The 22,673-nt window shown below is 42.8% G+C and overlaps 1 protein-coding gene across 12 annotated transcripts in view; it reads right to left on the reverse strand.

Moving 5' to 3' along the window:
• Positions 1 to 22,673, reverse strand: part of DENND2B (DENN domain containing 2B) — a 294,903-nt gene that overhangs the window by 147,563 nt on the left and 124,667 nt on the right. For all 12 annotated transcript variants that reach the window (XM_074954990.1, XM_074954988.1, XM_074954989.1 and 9 more), the window contains one exon: positions 3,561 to 3,665. In XM_074954990.1, coding sequence (XP_074811091.1) covers positions 3,561 to 3,640 — 80 coding nt within the window. In that variant the 5' untranslated portion in view covers positions 3,641 to 3,665. The remainder of the gene's footprint in view (positions 1 to 3,560; positions 3,666 to 22,673) is intronic.

The raw sequence follows: 22,673 nt of genomic DNA on the forward strand, positions 1-22,673 counted from the left end.
ATACGCTGGAGGGCAGAGATAGGATACAGAGGGACCTAGACAAATTGGAGGATTGGGCCAAAAGAAACCTGATGAGGTTCAATAAGGATAAGCGCAGGGTCCTGCACTTAGGACGGAAGAACCCAATGCACCGCTACAGACTAGGGACCGAATGGCTAGGCAGCAGTTCTGCGGAAAAGGACCTAGGGGTTACAGTGGACGAGAAGCTGGATATGAGTCAGCAGTGTGCCCTTGTTGCCAAGAAGGCCAATGGCATTTTGGGATGTATAAGTAGGGGCATAGCGAGCAGATCGAGGGACGTGATCGTTCCCCTCTATTCAACATTGGTGAGGCCTCATCTGGAGCACTGTGTCCAGTTTTGGGCCCCACACTACAAGAAGGATGTGGATAAATTGGAGAGAGTCCAGCGAAGGGCAACAAAAATGATTAGGGGTCTGGAACACATGACTTATGAGGAGAGGCTGAGGGAACTGGGATTGTTTAGTCTGCAGAAGAGAAGAATGAGGGGGGATTTGATAGCTGCTTTCAACTACCTGAGAGGTGGTTCCAGAGAGGATGGTTCTAGACTATTCTCAGTGGTAGAAGAGGACAGGACAAGGAGTAGTGGTCTCAAGTTGCAGTGGGGGAGGTTTAGGTTGGATATTAGGAAAAACTTTTTCACTAGGAGGGTGGTGAAACACTGGAGTGGGTTACCTAGGGAGGTGGTAGAATCTCCTTCCTTGGAAGTTTTTAAGGTCAGGCTTGACAAAGCCTTGGCTGGGATGATTTGATTGGGGATTGGTCCTGCTTTGAGCAGGGGGTTGGACTAGATGACCTCCTGAGGTCCCTTCCAACCCTGATATTCTATGATTCTATGATCAAATTAAGAAAGATAAACAAAACTGAGAACAAACCAAGGTAGTTTAAAAACAAAACAGTCAAAGGCATCATTAGAAATAGTTTTCCTTTAAAGCAAAAAGGAAAAAGAAAACAGCTGTAAATGTTTTTTCTTCCAGGGTTTCCACATTGACAATTTCATAACTTAATTTATATTTTTTTCTTTTCTGCTTGTGGTTGGAAATGTTCAGAATAAAATGGCAGGTATGCCAAGCCAAGCCAAGCCAAGCCTGGACATCAGTTACAAACTGACACATAGCACACTACTGGGAATCAAAACCAAAGCCCACAATTCCCCATCTCTCTGAACTACAGAAAATTCTTTCCTGGGTATCTGGCTGGTGAATCTTGCCCATATGCTCAGGGTTTAGCTGATCACCATATCTGGGGTCGGGAAGGAATTTTCCTCCAGGGCAGATTGGAAGAGGCCCTGGAGGTTTTTCGCCTTCCCCTGTAGCATGGTGCATGGGTCACTTGCTGGAGGATTCTCTGCTCCTTGAAGTCTTTAAACCACGATTTGAGGACTTCAATAGCTCAGACATAGGTGAGAGGTTTTTCGCAGGAGTGGGTGAGAGAGATTCTATGGCCTGCGTTGTGCAGGAGGTCGGACTAGATGATCATAATGGTCCCTTCTGACCTTAGTATCTATGAAACTCACACCTCAGTATCAGCTACCTCTGCCTGCAGATACACTGTTATCGACTGTCACCTCTAAGGACTTATTCCGCTTTGGATAAATCATTCTGTACTTATGTTGGCTTCATCCATCTAAATCAGATCTTATTTACACTGTGGGGGGGGAGCGGAGGGGTGGCCGTTGGCACTAGCCTGATTACACCATTGCAAATATCAAGCATAAATACACTACTCTGGTATAAACTGTGACTTGTACTGGTGCAACTTCCTGCAGGTGATATGCCCTGGTGCAAGCCGTGGCTTAAAATGATGTAGCACATCTACACTAGGGGTTTGCAGCACAGTACCTACAATAGTGCAACCCTACCTCCAACCCAATATAAACAACCAAAAACAATGTAGACAAGATGGCAGTAGTCTTCCCCTACCCTCCCTCTCCATAACATTTATTTTTAGATCCACATCCACTCCAGCACCCCAGTTCTACTGCAGCCTTGGACACAAATGTATTTAAAGCCTTCAAGTGCTAGATTGAGAGCTCTCTAGGGCTGAGAATATCCTTCTTACTTCTTTGTACAGTGCCTAGTACAAAGGTGCTATTGCAATACAAATAACAAAACAAAGTCTATAAAAGGACTCAATCTAAACTGAACTGGATTGACAATAATTTGTTAATTTGCATCACAAAGCAATACACCTGGCAATGCTTCTCAAAGGAGATTAGCATCAAATCAACTTTGCTGTCTCTAGAGCATAAATGAAAACATCAGTTTTGGATGTTGCACCTGCTAGCTATAAGCACAGAGGCAATGCGAATATCATTGCATGGGAGCAGTAGCTGGCTCCATTCCTCAGCTCATGTTGTCATTACACTGAGCTTCAGTCCTGACCTGTATCCACTCCCATTGTGCTAGGTGTAGTACCTACACATAGTAAGAGGGAGTCCCTGCTTAAAGTCTAAGTAGACAAAGGGTGGGACAAAGGGATGCAACACATTAGAAGGAAACTGGGAAATGAGGCATAGAGAGGTGAAATGACTTGTCCAAAGTCACACATATATTTAGCCCAGGTCCCCTGAGTCATAGTCAGTCCCTTAACCACAAATCCTCCTCCAAAGGCTGATCCATCCTAAGTGAAATCAGTCAGTGAGCAGCAGCAGCAGCTCCACAAAGACATATCACATGAGGAGTGACTGGACGTGTTCTCAGACACTGCTATCTCCAGTCCCTGCTAGCATCACCCTTTGCCTAGCACAGGGGTGGGCAAACTATGGCCTGCAGGCCACATCTGGCCCAGCAGCCACTTTAATCCAGCCCTTGAGCTCCGTTGGGGAGCAAGGTCTGGTGCTTGCCCCGCTCTGGCACTCCAGCCGGGGAGCAGGGTCGGGGGCCGTTGTGCGTGGCTCCCGGAAGCAACGGCATGTCCCGCCTCCTGCTCTTATGCATGGGGCAGCCAGGGGGCTCTGCTCCGTATGCTGCCTGTGCCCCAAGCGCCACCCCCACAGCTCCCATTGGTCGTGAATCATGGCCAATGGGAGCTTCAGGGGCGGTGCCTGCAGACGGGGCAGCACCTCCACGTAGGAGCTGGATGGGGGACATGCCGCTGCTTCCGGAAGCCACTTGAGGTAAGCGCTGCCTGGCGTCTGCACCCCTGAGCCACCCCTCATACTCCAAACCCCTGCCCCAGCCCTGATCCCCCTCCTGCCCTCCAAAGCTGTCGGTCCCAGCCTGGAACACCCTCCTACAGCCCAACCCCTTATCCCCAACCCCAGCCCAGAGCCTGCACCCCCAGCCAGAGCCCTCACCCCAATTTCGTGAGCATTCATGGCCCACCATACAATTTCCGTACCCAGATGTGGCCCTCAGGCCAAAAAGTTTGCCCACCCCTTGCCTAGCACATATTCTTCTGCTCTCCTAGTGTTGGAAATCTGAGACTTAATTCCAAAACCAAATCAACCTTTTCCAGAGTTTCTGGGACAAAATGTTGAGACATACAAAATTATCCACAGAAATGTTTAGTTTAAATTTCACAGTCTGCAGTGGACTTACCGATCCAAAGTATCCTGAGGCACTTTACTCCCTCCAGCTATGTTAGTGGCACTAGCATTCTTGTTGGCCGTCATGGTCATTTCTGCTCTCTCTGGATTTGGATACCTGCAAGAAACCAAGTCAAGCGAATTAAGCTTAAATAGGGCTGAACTGGCAATTAAGCTTTCCAAAGTGCTAGAGATAATATCCCCAAAATACCATGTCAGCAACGGGCAAAACCCAGAGCGTCTTCTCGTTTTGCAAAATCTGGTCCGCCAGATAATGATTTTGCAAAACCAAAACCCCTGACCAATTGTGGTTCAGATCTGAATCCCATTTTTTCAGACCCAAAGTTGAAGTGATAGGTGTGTGGGGGTTGGGTATATGGCTCTGATTTTGGCGCATCCCTATTAGTATGGAGATGGGTCTTTGTTTTGCAAAATTTCACTAATTGGCTTTGGCTCTCTGTCCAACAGTGCTTGCACAGAAGTCAGTAGTTGCAGTGAGTGACACGGGCAAATGATAAAGCTGAGCTTAAAGTTCTGGCTACTCTAAAAAAATCTAAGAAACTTAACACAGTTTGTGTCCACACTACACCTTTTTTGAATACAGCCATCAGCACATTACGGAATCATGCTCAAACCTGTTGGTTACTGAAGAGATCCACGGATGGTTCTGACTAGCTCCCCAGCAGCCATGAGATTTTTTAAGTAAAGAGGCCTTGCGATACTAAAATAGGCAATAAAACTGATTCTGCCTTCCCGCTCTGCAGAAAGGTGGTAATAACTCCTAATTACTTCCTAGCAGTACTGCGGGATGGGATCTGGGAACAAACCAAAAGCCATAAATTAAATTTTAATCACAATGAAAAATATACATATCCAATTATTATTTCTAGAATTTCCAATATAAACAAAATCTAACATTCCTGAGTTTACAGATTCCTTATGGATGGCCTAATGTAAAAGAGCATCCAAATGCTGTTAAAAATAGACAAATTTTGTTTGTTCTGTTTTATACCCAGGAGGCACAAAGAATAACCAGAATCCTGTAGGAATGACAATGTGGAGATGGCAGGCAGTGTGGAGAAGACCTTGCTGATGTAGCCCCATGAGATACATACAAACAAGAAATATATCTATCAGCTTGCTTCTCAACTGCAAAGGGGCTTAGATGTGTAAAGCAGGAATTGCTGAGCAAAAAACACATTCTGGAAAAAACTCAGTGGTAAACGGGGAGAGATGGTGAGTGGTAACTCTGTGTTCGGCAAGTCCCACAAGTATGTGAGAAAGGAATGCCAGAGAAACACTGAATTGTTCAGTCACGCTCCCAAGAGCCAAAAGAGGGGGACTGCACAGACTGAGTTGACTTTTGCAACATCTCCACATACTGGCAAAAAAACAACCCATTACTGAGGGATTGATTCTGCCCGCATCCCACTGATGTCAGTGAGAATTTTGTGCAGAGATCAAGAGCAGAATATAGCCACAAAGTCTTTGGGCCAGATTCTAATCCCAGATGTGTGACTGGTGCACTCCTCCATCACACACCTCTTCAGAACAGACCCCTAGCTCTGTGGATTGCCTGCATCATAGTCCCACTCCACTGGTACAGAGTAGTGCTCTGCTTACAGCTGCTTTAGTGGCATTCCTTAGCTGTTATAAAAATGTTTTGCCAAAACCTACCTTTAAATACCACACAGCATCCCTCATGAGGGAAACAAGACAAAACTCAGGTACCGTAAACACGAAGTGGGCCCTTGATTTAGGATGCTGGCACACTCCCAGACACTAGGTCTCAATGGCTTTTGAGCTCTCAGTAGCCTGGAGCTTGTGTTGCTGAGTTGCCACCCAGGGGCTGCTTAAGCCCTGACCAGAATTGCGGACTGCGGAGCCTATAAATAGCATAGTTAATGCAACAATAAAAAGCATTGCAAGACGTGCTGTTTACCTAAACCCATCATAAATCAAGGCTGCTTGAAAAGCGATGCTGACAGATGAGCTGGGTATTGACAACACATAAAGCCTTGTACAAACAGACTCAGCACTGCGAAGAGGACCTTCTCTAAACTGTTTTATTCCACTGCAAATAAGGTCACAGAAAATTCCTGTGGAATGCAGCTCAAACTGTAGAATCACTTATACAAACTACCGATTCCAGGAGTTTTCTGATTGTCTTACGTGTATCAGCTTTCCCAGATCAGATGAAAGTTTTTCCCAGTCACTGATATTTTTTCTGCACTAAAGTTCCCCAAATTCCGCTAAGGTCTCAATGTTATTGTTATTATACATTCCAGATAGCAGAGCTGCAATGAATTGCCTGCTACAATTGGGAAAGAACTTCTTTGGGAAAAAAAAAAAAAACACTCTGAAGCTAGCCAGGCTTTCTAGGATTGCAAACTCCACAATGAACCAATAGCTTCGTAGTACTTTCCACTCACCAGTGCTTGTACTGGGGAAGACTGTCTGAATCACTAATACAAGGTGCTGAAAATAAATGAAATAAATACAGCATAATGTCAAACGATGACCTTTACTACACATGTGCTATATCCATTTTAGAAGACTTACTTTTCTGTTAGGAACCAAGATGGACTAATTTGATTCAAGAAACTGGGACACAAATCTGTTTTAGAGGTGCTGCAGAGTAGCGTAAAACTTAGGAAATATACACACATGCACACACCCCTAATAAAAAAGTATTTTCTGTTTGGAGCATCTTTGCAGCACTACGAAACTTGATATAATTGTTTTCACATCAAATATGTGATAATTTAAACCCTGTATTTCAAAGCTACCATGAGCTCTCTGAACTGACCAACTGTTATTTAGAACTGGCTCTTTTTCAGTAGAAAAGGAAGCAGTTTTTGAGAAATTCATAAAACATGGCAAATTTGGGGGCAAAATCTTGAATTCAAAATACATCGCAAGATTTCCAGGGTTATAGACAGTGGATGGAGGAAAAGAGAGGCAAAGTGACTTACTCAAGGACACACAGGAAGTCTCCAGGCCAGCACCCTAACCACTGGACCTTCTTCCTTATCTGAATCAGACAAGGGGGCCAAGTGTCCTGTCGCCAACAGTGCCCAGTACCAGCTGCTTCCGAGGAGGTTCCTGCAACAGGCAGTTGTGGTATAACTTGCCTGCTAGGGAAAGGATCCTCCTAACCCCCAAGAGTTTGAGGTTTGCTTACGTCCAGAAGCATGAGGGGTTTATTTCTTATATTTACGGTTCAATACTCTGTGTTTGTACAGTGCCTAGCACAATGGAGCCTTGTTTTTGATCGCCCCTAGAAACTACTGTAGTAAAGGTCAAGATGCAAATAAATAAATTCTATTACAACTTCAGTGAGAGCCACCCACTCACATCTGAGGGTAGAATTTGCCCCTAACCCATGCAATATATAATTACCATTGGGAAAATCCTGTCAGCTTAAAAGCAAATAAGGCAATAGCAGTGCTACAGGAATAATACTATCACAGAGAAGTGACTTGGAAGTACTTTCAATGGTTAGAGAGTGAGAGATATGATCTCACTCTCCCTTATAATTTGTCTTTACTTTTAATATTTGTTCCGTATCAAAATTTTGGGGGTGGTGATGTTTGGTACCATCTCAGTCTATAAAGTGAACCCAAATACCATAGTCACGGATGCATAATACAAATCAATCAATAGTACTATTACCACTAACGGCATCACATTGGGGTGTCTGGGAGACCAGCTGGTGACATTTAGTTACGTAGGAAGTTTCATTGATCTTAAATCAAAATATAGATGAAACTGAAGTAAGTTTTATAGATCAGATAGAAAGCTACATAAAAGAATCAAATATAAATGTATTGCTGTTTTATTTCAGGGAGTTTAAAGGAATGTGACAGCCCCGTAACTTTCTGAGAGATATTACAGAGTGATAACCACATCCCCTGGGGTTCTATGACAATACTTTTTATCACAATATTCATAAACTACTTACACCAGTGGTGGGCCAGCACGGCCCTGCAGCCCGTGGCTTCCCGCAGCTCCCATTGGCCGGGAACGGCGAACCGCGGCCACTGGGAGCTGCGGAGGGCCATGCCTGCAGATAGTCATCATCATCAAAATGTCTTGTAGCCTGCAATCAGATTATCCTGATGGGCCACATGAGGCTCGTGGGCCACAGGCTGCCCACCAATGACTTACACAGAAACAAAAAACAACATTTCCAGCATTATGACACATTGCAAAATACAGATCCAAAACAATCATGGATGGACAACATCAAATGTGTTCTGCAATGCCCGGCTTTGCTTTCTCTCTCTCTCTCTCTTTCTCCCTCTCCCTTTAAAAAAAAAGGTTATAGAATTGTTTTTATTTATATATTTAAAGTCAGATTCTGGTACCCTTACTCACATTGAATAACCCCTTACTCCACAAGTAGTCCTACCAATTTTAATGGAATTACTCAGAGTAAAGTATTACTGACAGAGTAAGGATGATAAAATTTTGCCCCTATTCATTATTAAATCCTTTTTATTTACTTCTTCCACAAAACCTCTCAAAAGATCTTGCCAGATGATAACTTCTGTACCCAGAAAGATAATGCAGCAAATAATTAAGCAATGAATTTGTAGACATCTAGAAGATAATAAGGTGATAATTAATAGTCAGCATGGATTTGTCAATAACAAATTATGTCAAACCAACCTAATAGCTTTCTTTGACAGGGTAACAAGCCCTGAGGATGGGGGGAAGCTGTAGATGTGGTATATCTTGACTTTAGTAAAGCTTTTGATAATGTCTCGCATGACCCTCTCATAAACAAACTAGGGAAATACAACCAATATGGAGTTACTATAAGGTGAGTACATAACTGGTTTGAAAACCGTTTCCAGAGAGTAGTTATCAATGGTTCAAAGTCATACTGGAAGGGCATATCGAGTGGGGTCCCGCAGGGATCAATTCTGGGTCCGGTTCTGTTCAATATCTTCATCAGTGATTTATATAGTGGCATAGAGAGTACATTTATAACAAGTTTCCGGAGGACACCAAGCTAGGAGGGATTGCAAGTGCTTTGGAGGATAGGATTAAAATTCAAAATGATCTGGACAAACTGGATAAATGGTCTCTCATAACTCTGGAGACCTTTGTTAAACTCTTGTTTCCAAAGGCTGCGGTCTTGAGTGTGATCTTCCCAGTTGCCCACATCCATGTCCATTTCTTTGAGGTCTCACTTGCACACATCCTTGAAACACAATTTTGGGCATCCTTTGGGTCTTTTTCCAGATGTCAATTAACCATAGAGAATGTCCTTTGAGATGTGCCCATCACTAGTTCGACACACATGCCCAGGCCAGCGGAGGCATCTCTGTTGAGGAGTGTTTGCATGCTGGGTGTGCTGGCCCGCTTGACCACCTCAGTGTTGGTGACTCTGTCCCTCCAGGAGATGCCAAAGATTCAACAAAGGCACCGCATATGAAAGCTGTTAAGCCTCTTTTCCTAATGAGAGTATAAGGTCCATGTCTCGCTCCCATACAAAAGTGTGCTGATAACACATGCACGATACACACAGATCTTTGTGTGGTCTGTCAGTTTGTTGTTTTGCCATACCCTCTTGTTCAGTCTAGACATTGTGGCGGCTTTTCCAATGCAGATGCTGAGTTCTGTTTCATGTGAAAGGTTAACTGTGATAGTGGACCCCAGGGACTCGTTCACCACTTCAAGTTCATAGTTGATGATCTTGATGGAGGTGCTTCCTCAACTCCTTAGCACATTATCTTTGTTTTTTTGTTTTTTTTCAGTTTATGGGAAGTCCAAAGTCTTGACAGGCTTTGGAAAAACTGTCCATAAGGGTTGTCACTGCTGCATCGTCAGCAAAGAGGAGGTATTGGATAAGGGCTTCCCAGGTCTTGGTTTTAGATCTTGGTTTAGGTAGGACATTAAGAAAAATGGTCAGTGTTGTTAAGTACGAGAATAAATTGCCTAGGGAGGTTGTTGAATCTCTGTCATTGGAGATTTTTAAGAGCAGGTTAGACAAACACCTGTCAGGGATGGTCTAGATCAGTGGTTCTCAAAGCCGGTCCGCCACTTGTTCAGGGAAAGCCCCTAGCGGGCCGGACCAGTTTGTTTACCTGCCGCGTCCACAGGTTCAGCCGATTGCAGCTCCCACTGGCCATGGTTCGCAGCTCCAGGCCAATGGGGGCTGTGGGAAGTGGTGCGGGCCAAGGGACATGCTGGCCACCCTTCCCGCAGCCCCCATTGGTCTGGAGCGCCGAACTGCAGCCAGTGGGAGCTGCGATTGGCCGAACCTGCAGACACGGAGGTAAACAAACCGGTCTGCCCGCTAGGGGCTTTCCCTGAACAAGCAGCAGACTGGCTTTGAGAACCACTGGTCTAGAGAATACTTAGTCCTGCCAGGAGTGCAGGGGACTGGACTAGATGGTCTTTGTGATAGCTGGCTGAGGTAAAAACTAGGCTTCCCTTATGACATTAATGCCTCTGCATCTCCTGATGTATCCTATGGATTTGGAATCACCATTATCCGTTAACTTGAACACAAGTCCTTTCCCAGCTAACTTCTGCTCTCATTTATACCAATAACTGCAGTTACATTGATTCATAGGGCCAGATCCTCAGCTGGTGTAAATACACGTAGCTTTGCATGTATGTAATGGAGCCTTGTCAATTTATACCAGCTGAGAACGAGGGACAGAGGTATTAAGGCTGGGGGGCGGAGGGGGCGAAGAGGGAGGTTCACGACAATCATCAAATCTGACTTGCATAAAACAGGCCATAGAATTTACTCAGCAGTTCCTGCACTGCAGGACCCTATTCATTCCTATTGTGTAAAAGGAATGCTCTCGAACCCCATCACTTGTGGCTGACGTAGAAGCTCTCTCTTATGGTATGTCTACATTTCAAGATTGGGGTGTGATTCCCAACTTGATTGTCATACTTGCACTAATTCTCATCAAGCTAGCACCTAAAAATAGATGGTACCCGTTGCAGCATGAGCAGCAAGAGGGGCTAGACACCCTGAGTGCATGCCCGTCAGAGACACCAGGTATGTACTCGGGGAGGTTAGCCACTCCTGCTGCCGCAGCTATGTTTTATGTCTTCTCAAGCTGGAAATCACACCCCCACAGCTTGGAGTGGAGACATACCCTGAGAAAGGCATCCAATCTCAACGTAACGACTCCAGATGATGCATTCACCACACAACTTGGTAGTTAATTAAAAAAATTGCATCTTGAATTTTTCTAACTTCAACTTACTGGCGTAACTAAGAAGAGAATATGGCCCTTCATTTGAAACTCCTCCAGTTTAGCAGACTTATATGTTTTCGTTTTATAGCCTACTCAAAATCCCTCCCCAACCATATGGTACTTTTTCCTACTTAGACTTAAACAGGATTCATTACACTCTGATTTTTAAAGACTTCCCTCATTTCTAAAGCATATTTTCCAGTAATTATACAATTCCAATTAAAAGTCCTTAAAGCATGTTGTGATCCTTCTAAGCCAGCTCTCTGAAAGTCAGAAACATTAGCATTGTTTATCTGTCCGCTTATGAAGAGTCCAGATTCCATTATTTACCAAAGAGCTCTGAACTATTAAAAAAAAAAAAAAAAAAAAAAACAGAACGTTTTAACTTCTCCAAGATTCTAACCCTCTAGCTCCGACAATTACCGGGTTCTAGCCTGCGATGTAGTCCCTGGTGCAAGGGACCCATTTAGCCCTGCTCAAATGCATCAGGTGGGAGGAATTTTGGGGGAATGTAGAAAGGTGATGGAGGGGAATAAGTAGCATTGTCTAGTTTTTAGGATAGGGGATGGTGAGTCTGGACTTCTGGGCTCTAACCTGGCTTTGTCACTGACTGAGTTGGGCCTTAATTTTCCAGAGACTTCATCTTGGATGTCAATGGGGCAACTCATTATACATAAAAGTTCAGCATGTATGTAAGTCTTACTGCAACAGTGTTTTGCTGTGTAATGTTGAGCAAGGCCCTTCAAACTCTGTACCTCAGTTTATCATGGGTAAAGTGTGTCCTGTCTTAATCGTTGCAAAGATTAATTAACGTTCATGAAGAGTTCGGAACTGCCTGGATATGAATGCTGCTACATATTAAATATATGGGTGACCAATGTACCAAGGAATAGCTGACTGCTTGAGATCCAAGGCTTGCATGTGTTTCTAAAGCCCCAGTCAAGGCAAATTATTTTCATCTTGCAAGTTCTGGTGATCAAAACAATATGAGGAAATTTTATTGCTGCAGATCTGAAGGAACCGGCCCCCTCCTAAAGGAATATCAGGAGCCATTTTTGAGAGCTAGAGACTTAATGGGAAACAAGCCTTTATAGAGAAGGGAAAGCACTGCAAGCTACTAATCCTGGTGCATGCTTTGAAAAATGGTCCCTGCACCATATTACAATGATCAAATCCCTGGAAACAATAATTAATATAAATAATAATAATATGGTGAGATTGTTGACTGATTATTTATTCAGTTAGCAGGAGCTGTTCCTGGTGTCTAGGCATCTAGGGGTTAGTTCTAAAGCAAGAACATTTTTTCTAAATGCTTTGTTTAAGGATATCTTGCCTACATTTCAAGAACAGCTGCACTGCTAAATTCTCTTCAGTGACACAGCTTGGCTTGGTGGCAGTGTGCCTGTTCCATTCCAGTAAAACATACTACTATGTTCTCTCACAACAGCCCCAATGCCCTATTTGGTTAAAAAAGGAAAATCCACCCTTGTAAGCCAGTGACTGTTTAAAATTTTTTTGTCTCAAGTGTGTATCTGTAGAGATACTGTGACATTTCACTACATATTCTTTAGGAAAATATGCTTATGATATGAATATGACATAACAGAGATATACTTTATGCAAGATGGGTCTTGTAAGGTATCATTGGAAAGGGTATGATTTACTGAATGTGATTATCCAATTTGTATGAATGTATCATTTCTGTATCTAAAGTTAGGAATATGGACTATGTAACAATTACAACTGGGTGTGTACTGGGAAGACACCCACCAGACAACAGGCCATCAGACTTGATGAACCATCAAGAAGGAACAACAAAACCATGAAGATACTAATCTCTCTGCCTGCTGGGAGTTGCCTGGGGACATAACTGTGACACTACTAAGTCATGTGGTCTTGTCACCTGATACTAAGCATTACCTGGGACTTCTGGTAACTTTCCACTGGAAGGGAAGGGGGGGGGGTCAAGTTTGGGAAACAAAGGACTCCCACCTTATATAAATCCTATTTAAGGTGAGGAGGAAGGCAAATGTGTCTCCTCCTCTCCATGGCCTGTCTGCCCAAGAAGAAAGACTGCTAAAGCCACCTGAAGGGAAGGCAGCGGGGTGGGGTGGGGTGGGGGGATGAAGAGTCCAGACTGAGTCAGGGGTCCAATCTGAAAAGGAATATAACTGGAACTCTGAACCACAGAACTTTTGCAACCTGCCTAAAATAACACTTAGGGTAAGAAATTACACTTTGTAACCTGTTTCTTAAGTATACTGAGTTTAGCTTGCGTACTTTGTTTTATTTGCTCAGTATCTGCTTTGTTCTGTCTGTTCTCTTATATTTACTTAAAATTCACCTTTTGTAGTCAGTAAACTTATTTCTTGATTACAATATAACTCAATTTATGTAATTTCTAACTGGGGAGGCAAGAAGTTGTGCATATCCCCCTCCACATTGAGGGAGGGGGAAAATTTCAAAAAACCTTTGGGTTTGTACCCCTCAAAGGGAGTGGGCACATGAGTGTTGGGGGAGTTCTCTCACACAGAGCTGACTTCACTCTGTGTCTGCAGCGGGGTGTCGCCCTACCTGTGTGTGTATGCGCTGCAAGAAGCCGGAGAGCCTAATCCAGCAAAGCAGTAAGAGGGAACCCAGGCTGAGTGAGCAGGGGAGGCTCAGTTAAACCCCAGCAGATCAGGTGACACCCCAAAGGGCCCAAACCCGTCACAGATACCATAAAAGCCATTTTTATAGGACATTGTCCCCCAGGTATTTTCTGTTTTAGCTGCAGCTTCTAGGCTGATCCCTTTTTGAGGATTTTGACACGAAAGCAGCTTGTACACTGTCAGAAGTGGTGCTAAAATCCAAACATCAAGATACAGAACATTCAAAATCATGGCTAGGGAAAAATAACTTGTGTTTGCTCACTAAAAACTTGTGAAGAGAAGCACATGTCAAAGTTTGTGTCATGATTTAACAGAGACATGACTGTTTTCTTATTGCAGCTCAACACAGTGGTGTGAAGCCAGGAGAGAGGAAAAGACCAGAAGAAGAAAGACTCCTGTTGACTTTTCAGACTAGCTTCCCTATCCATGGGGCTCTGTTAGCTACAGTAGAAAACAAAGAGAGGACACCACACCTAGCTTTGGACAATTTTATATCATAGCAGCCTTGTCTATGAGTCTTCCCACCAAAGTCAAGTTTTAGCAAAGAAGTAGGTAGAAATTCAAGATGGTTCATGTCAAGGTGTGGAGAAAGGGAGGGGTATCAGAATACTCAACTCTGCTCTCAGGTCACATGTGCCACACTAGAATAATGCTTACCATGTCAGTCCCATAAAGAAGCTGTGTGTTCAGAGTATAAATTTAGGGCTCTACCCTACCAGCCCTTAAGAATGTGAATAGTCCCAGTGCGACTACTCAAGCAGATAAAACAGTGTTGCCAATTCCACACATTCAAAAATCATGGGTAAGGTCGCAAAAAAATTGTGAGAGGCTTAAGTATCATGGGATTTAAAAAATAATAAATGTGTGGCTCTTTTTTAGTTGCCTCCTAGTTATGGAGTCTTTGAGGGTCACACTTTCAAACTCTCCTCTCTAACCATTAGGGATAGAAACTTCTTTGTTAAATGAAAGCTGAGATTCTTATGTGATCATGTTACTCCAGGAGACAGGGGTGTCAGAAGAACACCAAATATCATGAGGTTCTCAGGAAAATGGCAAGATTGGGCAACACTTAAAGGGTTTACAGGGTCAGACCCTTAGATTCCAACAAATCCATAAATACAACATGGGCCAAACAATGGCTACAGTGGACTCCCTGGGCCTTCACAGGAGAAAGGTGCCAGAATTTCTGAAGGGCCAATCATCAGGCTGGGAGCTCACACCAGTCTGTGGGTGCCGACCATCATGTAACTGATTGGTAGCTCTACAGCTCCTACTACGGAAGCAAGCCCATCCTCAGGATTGTTCGGACGAGTGCAGAACCCCCCTAAGAGGAAAGTCAGAGACCTGCATACAGGGCCCAAAATGGATTATTTGCAGAGCACCTCAATGTATATTTTCCCTCTTGATTGTAGTGAGGCATAATTTTAGATCTGTAGTTTAGGTTCTATAGTACCAGAGAATATGGCAATTTGCCTGCCGGGGAATATTTGGTTTAACGCAACAAATGCTCACCCATATTCTCGTGCATCATACTCATCCCTGCACAAAGGTGCTCAAACGTGAGGAAAAGGGGGCACAAATAGAATACATACATACATACATACACACACACACACATCTCAGTGCAGAGTCTGGGTACAATGTGATCTTTGCACTCCTCTCAGCACAAGGCTTGAGAAAGCTAGCACCACAGTAGTCACTAGCTTTGCCAAAGTGGATGGGAAAAGAGATGGATCTTTAGCTATGCCATCTTCTATATAGCACCCAGCACGGCTGAGCAGGCATAGAGCACCGCAGAGGCCTTGCTCTCACCAAGAGGACCTATTGTGACAATGTACAGAACATGCTAGTATAACCCACTCGCCCAGCCTTGTTTCTCCACCAATGCCCTTTTCTTCGAACAACATTAGTCACTACCCAGAAATATGTCACCATTTAGTGAAGAAAATAATGTTGAGAGCACTTGGCCGTTTACAGGAAGCCATTAAAGGAGCTCCAAGCAGACCGAGCTGCACAGCTGTGATGAGCGACCAGGAGGGAGGCTGCATTCCTTTTCTCAACTATTTCCTGACAATCCTCTACGACTGCACAGCTCTGAATTGGACAACTTGGAGCTGGAGAAGGAGGGAATTTCCTCTGTACGAGTGACTTTTAAACTGGCATGTTTACAACAGGAAAAATAAAAAACAATCACCCCACATGGGAACAGAGTTCAGTTCAGTTCAGTTCCTCACAGAGTGCCCAGGATACACCTCTAAGCCAAACCTTTCAGAAAGGCTCAGCATCCACAGCTGAAGCCAGATTTTCACAAGAGCTCAGAACCCACCTGGGAACTTCATTTAGGGGCCTTCAGGGGAGATGAGCTGATTTGAAAATTCAGCCCCGGTTGTAGGGACTGAATCTCTGAGCCCTAGGGTCTGACTGCCATGTTAATGTGAAAAGTGGCCACTGCATACAGGATACTAACCCGTCCTCTTTTAATTAATTTGGGATAGTTAAATATTCACATTGGTACAGGCTGAATCTTGCAGTCCTCACTCAGACAAAATTGGATCAGCCCTAACTGTACTTACCTCACTGCCACAGTTAGGTCCTGATCCAGCAGGGTACTTAAGCACATGCTGAACTTTAAACAATGGAATTACTCACATGCTTACGTTTAACACAGGATCAAGTGCTTTGCTGAAGTCGAGGCCTAACTCAATATTAAACACTCCCCCCCCCCGAAACAATATAAAGGGGTTAGGAACCTAAGTGACTTAGGAGCCTGAATCCTATTCAATGAGACATAGGCTACTAAATCACTTACACACGTCTGACAAATTTTACTCAAAATCAAGTTATCTAATAGCATTTCCTCTATTTATGGGCTGAGAGGCATCGTCACCAATCTAAGGCCATATTGCAGATCTCGTCCACTGATGTTGAGAGGGTAGAGATGTCGTGAAGCGCAAACCAGGTTTGCTTTGTACACAAATCTACTCCTTAAATATCTGCATTTGTCAGATCTTGATCTAATCAACAGTGGACATGTGCCAGAAATCCTTAATGATGACAAATTTCCTTCATCTTTTGGCTTTTTACTTTCTGTCATGCTGCCTCCTATCAGCTGAAGGCATAAATCCTCCAGTAGATAGAACAGACAGATTAATAGGCTACATCATTGCTACTCAGAGTGTATTACAGTCCGTTCGTGCTAAAAGTGTCATGTTAAAGCACTGTATCATTCTCATAATTCCAATGTTGCTAAGACAATCAGAGCTATAAAACACAAAGAAAACCACATAAAAACTAAACAAGATCAGCACTGCTGTCCCATATTTGCTTATCATCTACTGGATGTTTTCAATATTGTTAAAATGGATTTTTCTGTTGTTGAAATTATGGGGAACATATTGTGATATGTATTTGACAGAGTTCTGAATTTAGGTAAGTATACTGCTTGGCTTTTATGTGTTTCACGATTTATTTATTCATTTATTAGAGTATAGCATGAGGGTTTTTTTTTTAATTCTTGGCCTTGGATATTTAAATCATGTCTATAGGTAAGGTGGATTTGAACTAAACCTTGCACACTTATATTTGTATAAATCTGGAATGACAAAACTATGTATTGATTTGTGCCTTGTTTAAAGCGAACTGTGATAAACCACTTATTCCTTAATTTGGCCACTAGTTAGCTTATGAGTTATTTCCCTTTTTGATAAGGTATAGCTATTGTCAAACAAGCAAAGAAACAACTTCATTGTGGCAAAGACTTACTAATACATTTGTGCTAATTATTTAACTTGCAAATGAACATGTCCAGTACTGCAAATACATTACGCTGAAGATAAACTTTTACAGACTCTATAAGCCTTCACTGCACATTACTGCTCTATCTGAAACTGTGCGCCTAACTGTTCCATGGGAATATTAGAAGTGACTGGTCCCACAATGGTAGGGAAGGAAACATTAAGAAAATGGGCTTAGTCATTGTTGAGTCAGAGTCCCTTTCTAGGCTGGGGAAAAAAGATACATAAAATCACATTAACAAACTTGATTTGAAACACCCCTTATCATCTAGCATTGACACTGCTTACCATCTTTCCAATAATGTTTGCTGATTGTGGCAAATTGCTGGCACGATTATGATGGGTCCCACGCTTCTTCTTCTTGCCGCGGGGGGGGGGGGGGGGAGATTTTCAGGGCACAGTTTCCTGCCCCTGAACTAGGGTATCTATTGTCCCACTAGTAACCCGGAGAGGGAGGGACCCAGGCCTATGTAGAATATGTTAAAGTACATGTTTCCTTGTCTAGAACATGTTAGCACATGTTGTTATATATTGCAAAAAACATACCTATTATCCTAGCCTATACGTGGTCTTTTACAGTTGCGTTAGCTGGTCACGTCCTTTAAAGATTTCAATAAGATCATGTGATACAGCATGGCCAGAAGGCTGCAGGAGAGTGATCTAGGAGAGATATGTAAGTCCCAGGATGAGGAGAAGCCTTATTCCCTGTAAAGGGAAGAAAGGTTTCTATAGATTAATTAACAGAACCTGAAGCCAATTAGAGCACCTGAAGCTAGTCACCTGATAAAACCCCCCTGCTTCAATCAGCCAGGGGAAGGAGTTGGAGCAGAGTGCAGTTGGAAGAAGTGCTGTGGCTGGCTAGAAGACCAAGACCCTAGGTAAAGAGACACCTGGCTTGTGGAGAGAGAGAGAGGGCAGGAAGCCCCACAAGCTGAAGAGCAGGAGAGGGAAGTAGCCCAGGGGAAGGAAGCACTAGTTCCTAGTGCTTTGGCTTGACTAGGTTTGCACTTATTGAAGACAGTGTGTCTTGTCCAACAAATACATTAGAGTGTATTAGCTAATGCATGTTATCATCACACCTTTAAATCCTCATTTAGACAAAGCCTTAAAGTGCATCTACATTAGGGGTATGTCTGGACTAGGATAAAAGGCTTGTTTCTTAGATCATGTTAGCTAACACAATCTAACATTTTCTGAATCTTTAGTGTAGACAAGGCAAGTTGAACTATATTAGTTAATCAACTGAAACCTAGATGTGAGCTTAGGGTTCATCTCAACCAGGCAACACCTGTAAAAGTTTCCTTATCTACAACAGAGTTTTAAAACATTAGCTAATTTTTTTAAAACATGTTTTGCCCTAGATGTAAGAAGTAAGTGGTGTTTCAAATCATGTTAGCTAACTCAACTAAAATCACCTGTTCCCTTGTCTAGAAAAGCTCTTAGATCCCATGGTCTAGATTCTGAACTCAGTTACTCCATTGACTTCCTGTGGAATCACTTCAGATTTACACCAGTGTAACAGAGTAGAGCCTGACCCTACCTTTGTAAGTAAGGTATTTGTAGAATTCAACTAATATGCATCAGGATTTCTATAGCAATCATACAGTGTATTTTTAAAAAAATATCTGTTTCATCATTTTTTCCTCTGCTGTATCTTAAAATAAATACTTCTTCAGTTTTATTTAATTTGGATTACTTCTAGGGCTGTCGATTAATTGCAGTTAACTCATATGATTAACTCAAAACAATTAATCGTGATTAATCAGTTTTAATTGCACTGTTAAACAACAGAATACAAATTTAAATTTATTTAATATTTTGGATGTTTTTCTACATTTTCATATATATTGTATTCTGTGTTTTAATTGAAATGAAAGTGTATATTATTTTTTATTACAAATATTTGCACACTGTAAAAATGATAAACAAAAGAAATAGTAGTTTTCAATTCACTTCATACAAGTACTATAGTGCAATTTCTTTGTCCTGAAGTGCAACTTACAAATGTAGATTTTTTTTTTGTTATGTAACTGCACTCAAAAACAAAACAATGTAAAACTTCAGAGTCGACAAGTCCACTCAGTCCTACTTCTAAATAAGAAGAGGGCACCATTATCTCCTGCAAATGTAAACAAACTTGTTTGTTTGAGCGACTGGCTGAACAAGAAGTAGGACTGAGTGGATTTGTAGGCTCTAAAGTTTAACATTGTTTTATTTTTGAATGCAGTTTTTTTGTACATAATTCTACATTTGTAAGTTCAACTTTCATGATAAAGAGATTGCACTACAGTACTTGTATTAGGTGAATTCAAAAATACTATTTCTTTTGTTTTTTTACCGTGCAAATACTTGTAATCAGAAATAAATATAAAGTGAGCACAGTACACTTTGTATTCTGTTTTGTAACTGAAATCAATATTTTGAAAATGTAGAAAACATCTAAAAATATTTAAATAAATGGTATTCTATTAAACAGTGTGATTAATCGCACAATTAATTTTTTAATTGCTTGACAGCCCTAATTACTTCAGAATCTTAGAAGATACTGAAAAATGCTCTTGAAGAGTGTGTTATTTACACACCTTCAGTTCAGGAAGAAGGAAACAGAAATGGGGAATGAACTGCTGAGTTGCTGGTCTAACAAAGACAGGATGCTTGATCAGAGACTATCTGACACAAGGAAATTGTCCCTGTGCTAAATTGAGTGCATACTATACTCAACAAGGCACTGAAACCTCAGACGGTCTTTATGCTTTCACTTTAAGGCAGAACTATGCTAATGTAGAAATGCACTCTAAATATATTTTATGTCACTAATGTATATAAAATACATTTTGGACTCTGCAAGCATAACAACTATTTGCACTTTTTTGAAAAAAATTGAAAAAGGGGTCCATTTAACCATTCTTTCTCTTACACAATGAAAGATACCACTTTTTATGCATTAAAAGAGCCATATAAACTCTTAGTTAAATTTTGTCATGAAGTTTTCAAATGACTTCAATGAGAGCTACATGTGGGCATCCCCAGATCTGGACCATCTGATCAAATCCTTCATAGGTAAGAATTACTTGTTTCCCTCTGCTGTATTTGAGTGTAAATTCACAATCTTATAATCCCTCTCAATATGTTTCATGATCTACTTTATGGTCTTTAATTGAGTCCAAGCTCAACATCTCTCATACAAAAATTGAAGAAAACTCTCAATCAGAACTTTTCACATGAGAAAAGAACAAAGTTAGAACTAGTCAGAAACATGCATATGTCTGGTCTTTGCAACACCTACAAGTGAAAACTTATCACTTCAAAGAGGACCTGGTGCTTGAATGAAAACTTTGAACCACTGTCTATTTATAAATGATGTCACTAATATACCACATATTCTATTTTTTTTCCTTTGTCCTTTCTTTTCTCCCCAAGGATATTTGCATGAAAACACAAGCTTTGCTTTCTAAAAGCTCATCTGCTCTGGTTGCTTATTCCCCATTGAAGTCATAATCCTCTGTTTGTGACATCAAAATAATTTGCACAATAGCCAATTGTCTGTGATGTCACAAATGGAGGATTATGACTTCAGCAGGAACGAGCAATACGACCAGATGAGTTCTTATGAAGCAGAGATCCTTTTTTCATGCAAATTTCCTTTGTGATAAAGAACAAAGGGGAGAAATGGGGAAAATGGTGCACCAAACAACTTGTTTTAAAACAACAGACTGTTTTCTCAAGGTTTTCTATGGGGTTTCAGCAACTCTTAAAAACATGCACTTTACAGTTCAAAGGACACTTCATTCTTCATCACATGCTGCTGCTTCTGTGGCTGCTGAGGAGCACATGCTGCAGAGCAGACACAAAGGGACTAAAGCTAAGCTGGGGCTCGTGGCATTTCCCCGAATGAACCTTCTGAAAACTTTCGCACTGCATTTGTAACAGAACCCCCCTTCATATGCACACACCCCACCCCACAATCTCAATGCAGAACCTGCTGCATAGCTTAGAAAAGGCAACTGAAGCACCTCAAACTTTATAAACTAATTTCTGAATTTGTGAGTAAATGTAGTAGCCATGTAAGTGCAGGGGTGCAATAGGGTGAACCAGGGGTCCCAGGCCCCCCTTTAATCCCTGACCAGAACTGGCAGGATGGAGGGGTGGCTGGGCCAAATTTGAGTGGCACTGCAACCCCGTGTGCCTGCTTGGCCCCCACCACCCCCTACTTTTGCTGTCTCTCCAGCACCCATGGTCACCAGACTCCCCCAGCGCCTCTGGGGGGAAGCAGAGCAGGGGGCACCAGGAACATCCAGGCCTCAGGAGGGTGGAAGGATTGAATCTGGGCTTTTGGTGCTTCCTGGAGAAGCAGAGACACCAAAGCAGGATGAGGTCTGGGGTTCCCAGAACTGCCTGCCCCCTGATGGGGATGCTGCTCTTCAGCCAGATCGATTCTCTGGGTAAGAGCTTGGGATTGAGTGTGGGCCAGGGAAATTGCAGGGCTAAGTGAGGGGCAATATGGGAGGAAGAGCTTGGAGCTGCGTGTGGGGCAGAGAGACCACAGAGGTGAGTGCGGGGCAATGTAGAGGGTGGGAGGAGGAAGAGGGCAGGGCTGGGTGGGGACTGCAGGAGGACAGTATGTGTGGAGCTGGGTGTAGGGGAAAGAGGGCAGGGCTGGGTGCAGAGACAGCATGACAGCGCTCAGGACAGGTTGGGGCTGTGCAGGGCTGGGTGCAGGACAGTGGAGGGAGAGCTCTGAGCCCCCTCCTTAGGAAAATTCTGGTTCTAAGTGGGAAACAACCAGCAATGGAGCCAGGTGCTGTGCAAGCATTTCTCTCCAGGGTTGCCGGTGCACTTCACTTCCAACCTGGTAGACCCAATGCAACTCCTATCCAGGACATCGCATGGGTAGAAATTGTAAAAAGAGTGGCATTTTTATGATGTGCACAATGGTTTTATGATATATGATGGAAGGAAGGATGATTTTGTAGGCAAGGCACTGGGTTACGACTCAGGAGATCTGGGTTCATTTCCCAGGTCAGCCAGAGACTTCCTGTGAGACCTTGGGCAAATCACTTAAGCTCCACGTGTCTCACTTCCCTATCTATAAATCAGGGATACTAATGCTTCCTTCATTTGTCTTCTCTGCGTAGATTGTTACATTCTTCAGGGTAGGGACTCTCTCTTACTGGGTGATTGTAGGATGCCAAGCAAAATGGGGCCCTGATCTTGACCAGGACTCCTAGGCGATATCTTACTACTAATTGTAAAGTGTACAAATGGAGGTTCAGATGAGAACAAACTCATTTTTAATTGTGCCCTAAATCCTGGGAAGGCCTCAGGAGGCAAATGTTGCTCAGTTACTCTGATATCCATCTGGATTAACTACACTGATTTGAATGACCTTACTTTGGATTGAGACCTGCATAAATGAGAGCAAAATAGAGATCCAGGCTTCTGGAGCTGA

This window comes from Natator depressus, chromosome 6 (assembly GCF_965152275.1).
Source record: "Natator depressus isolate rNatDep1 chromosome 6, rNatDep2.hap1, whole genome shotgun sequence".
Taxonomy (NCBI): Eukaryota; Metazoa; Chordata; order Testudines; family Cheloniidae; genus Natator; species Natator depressus.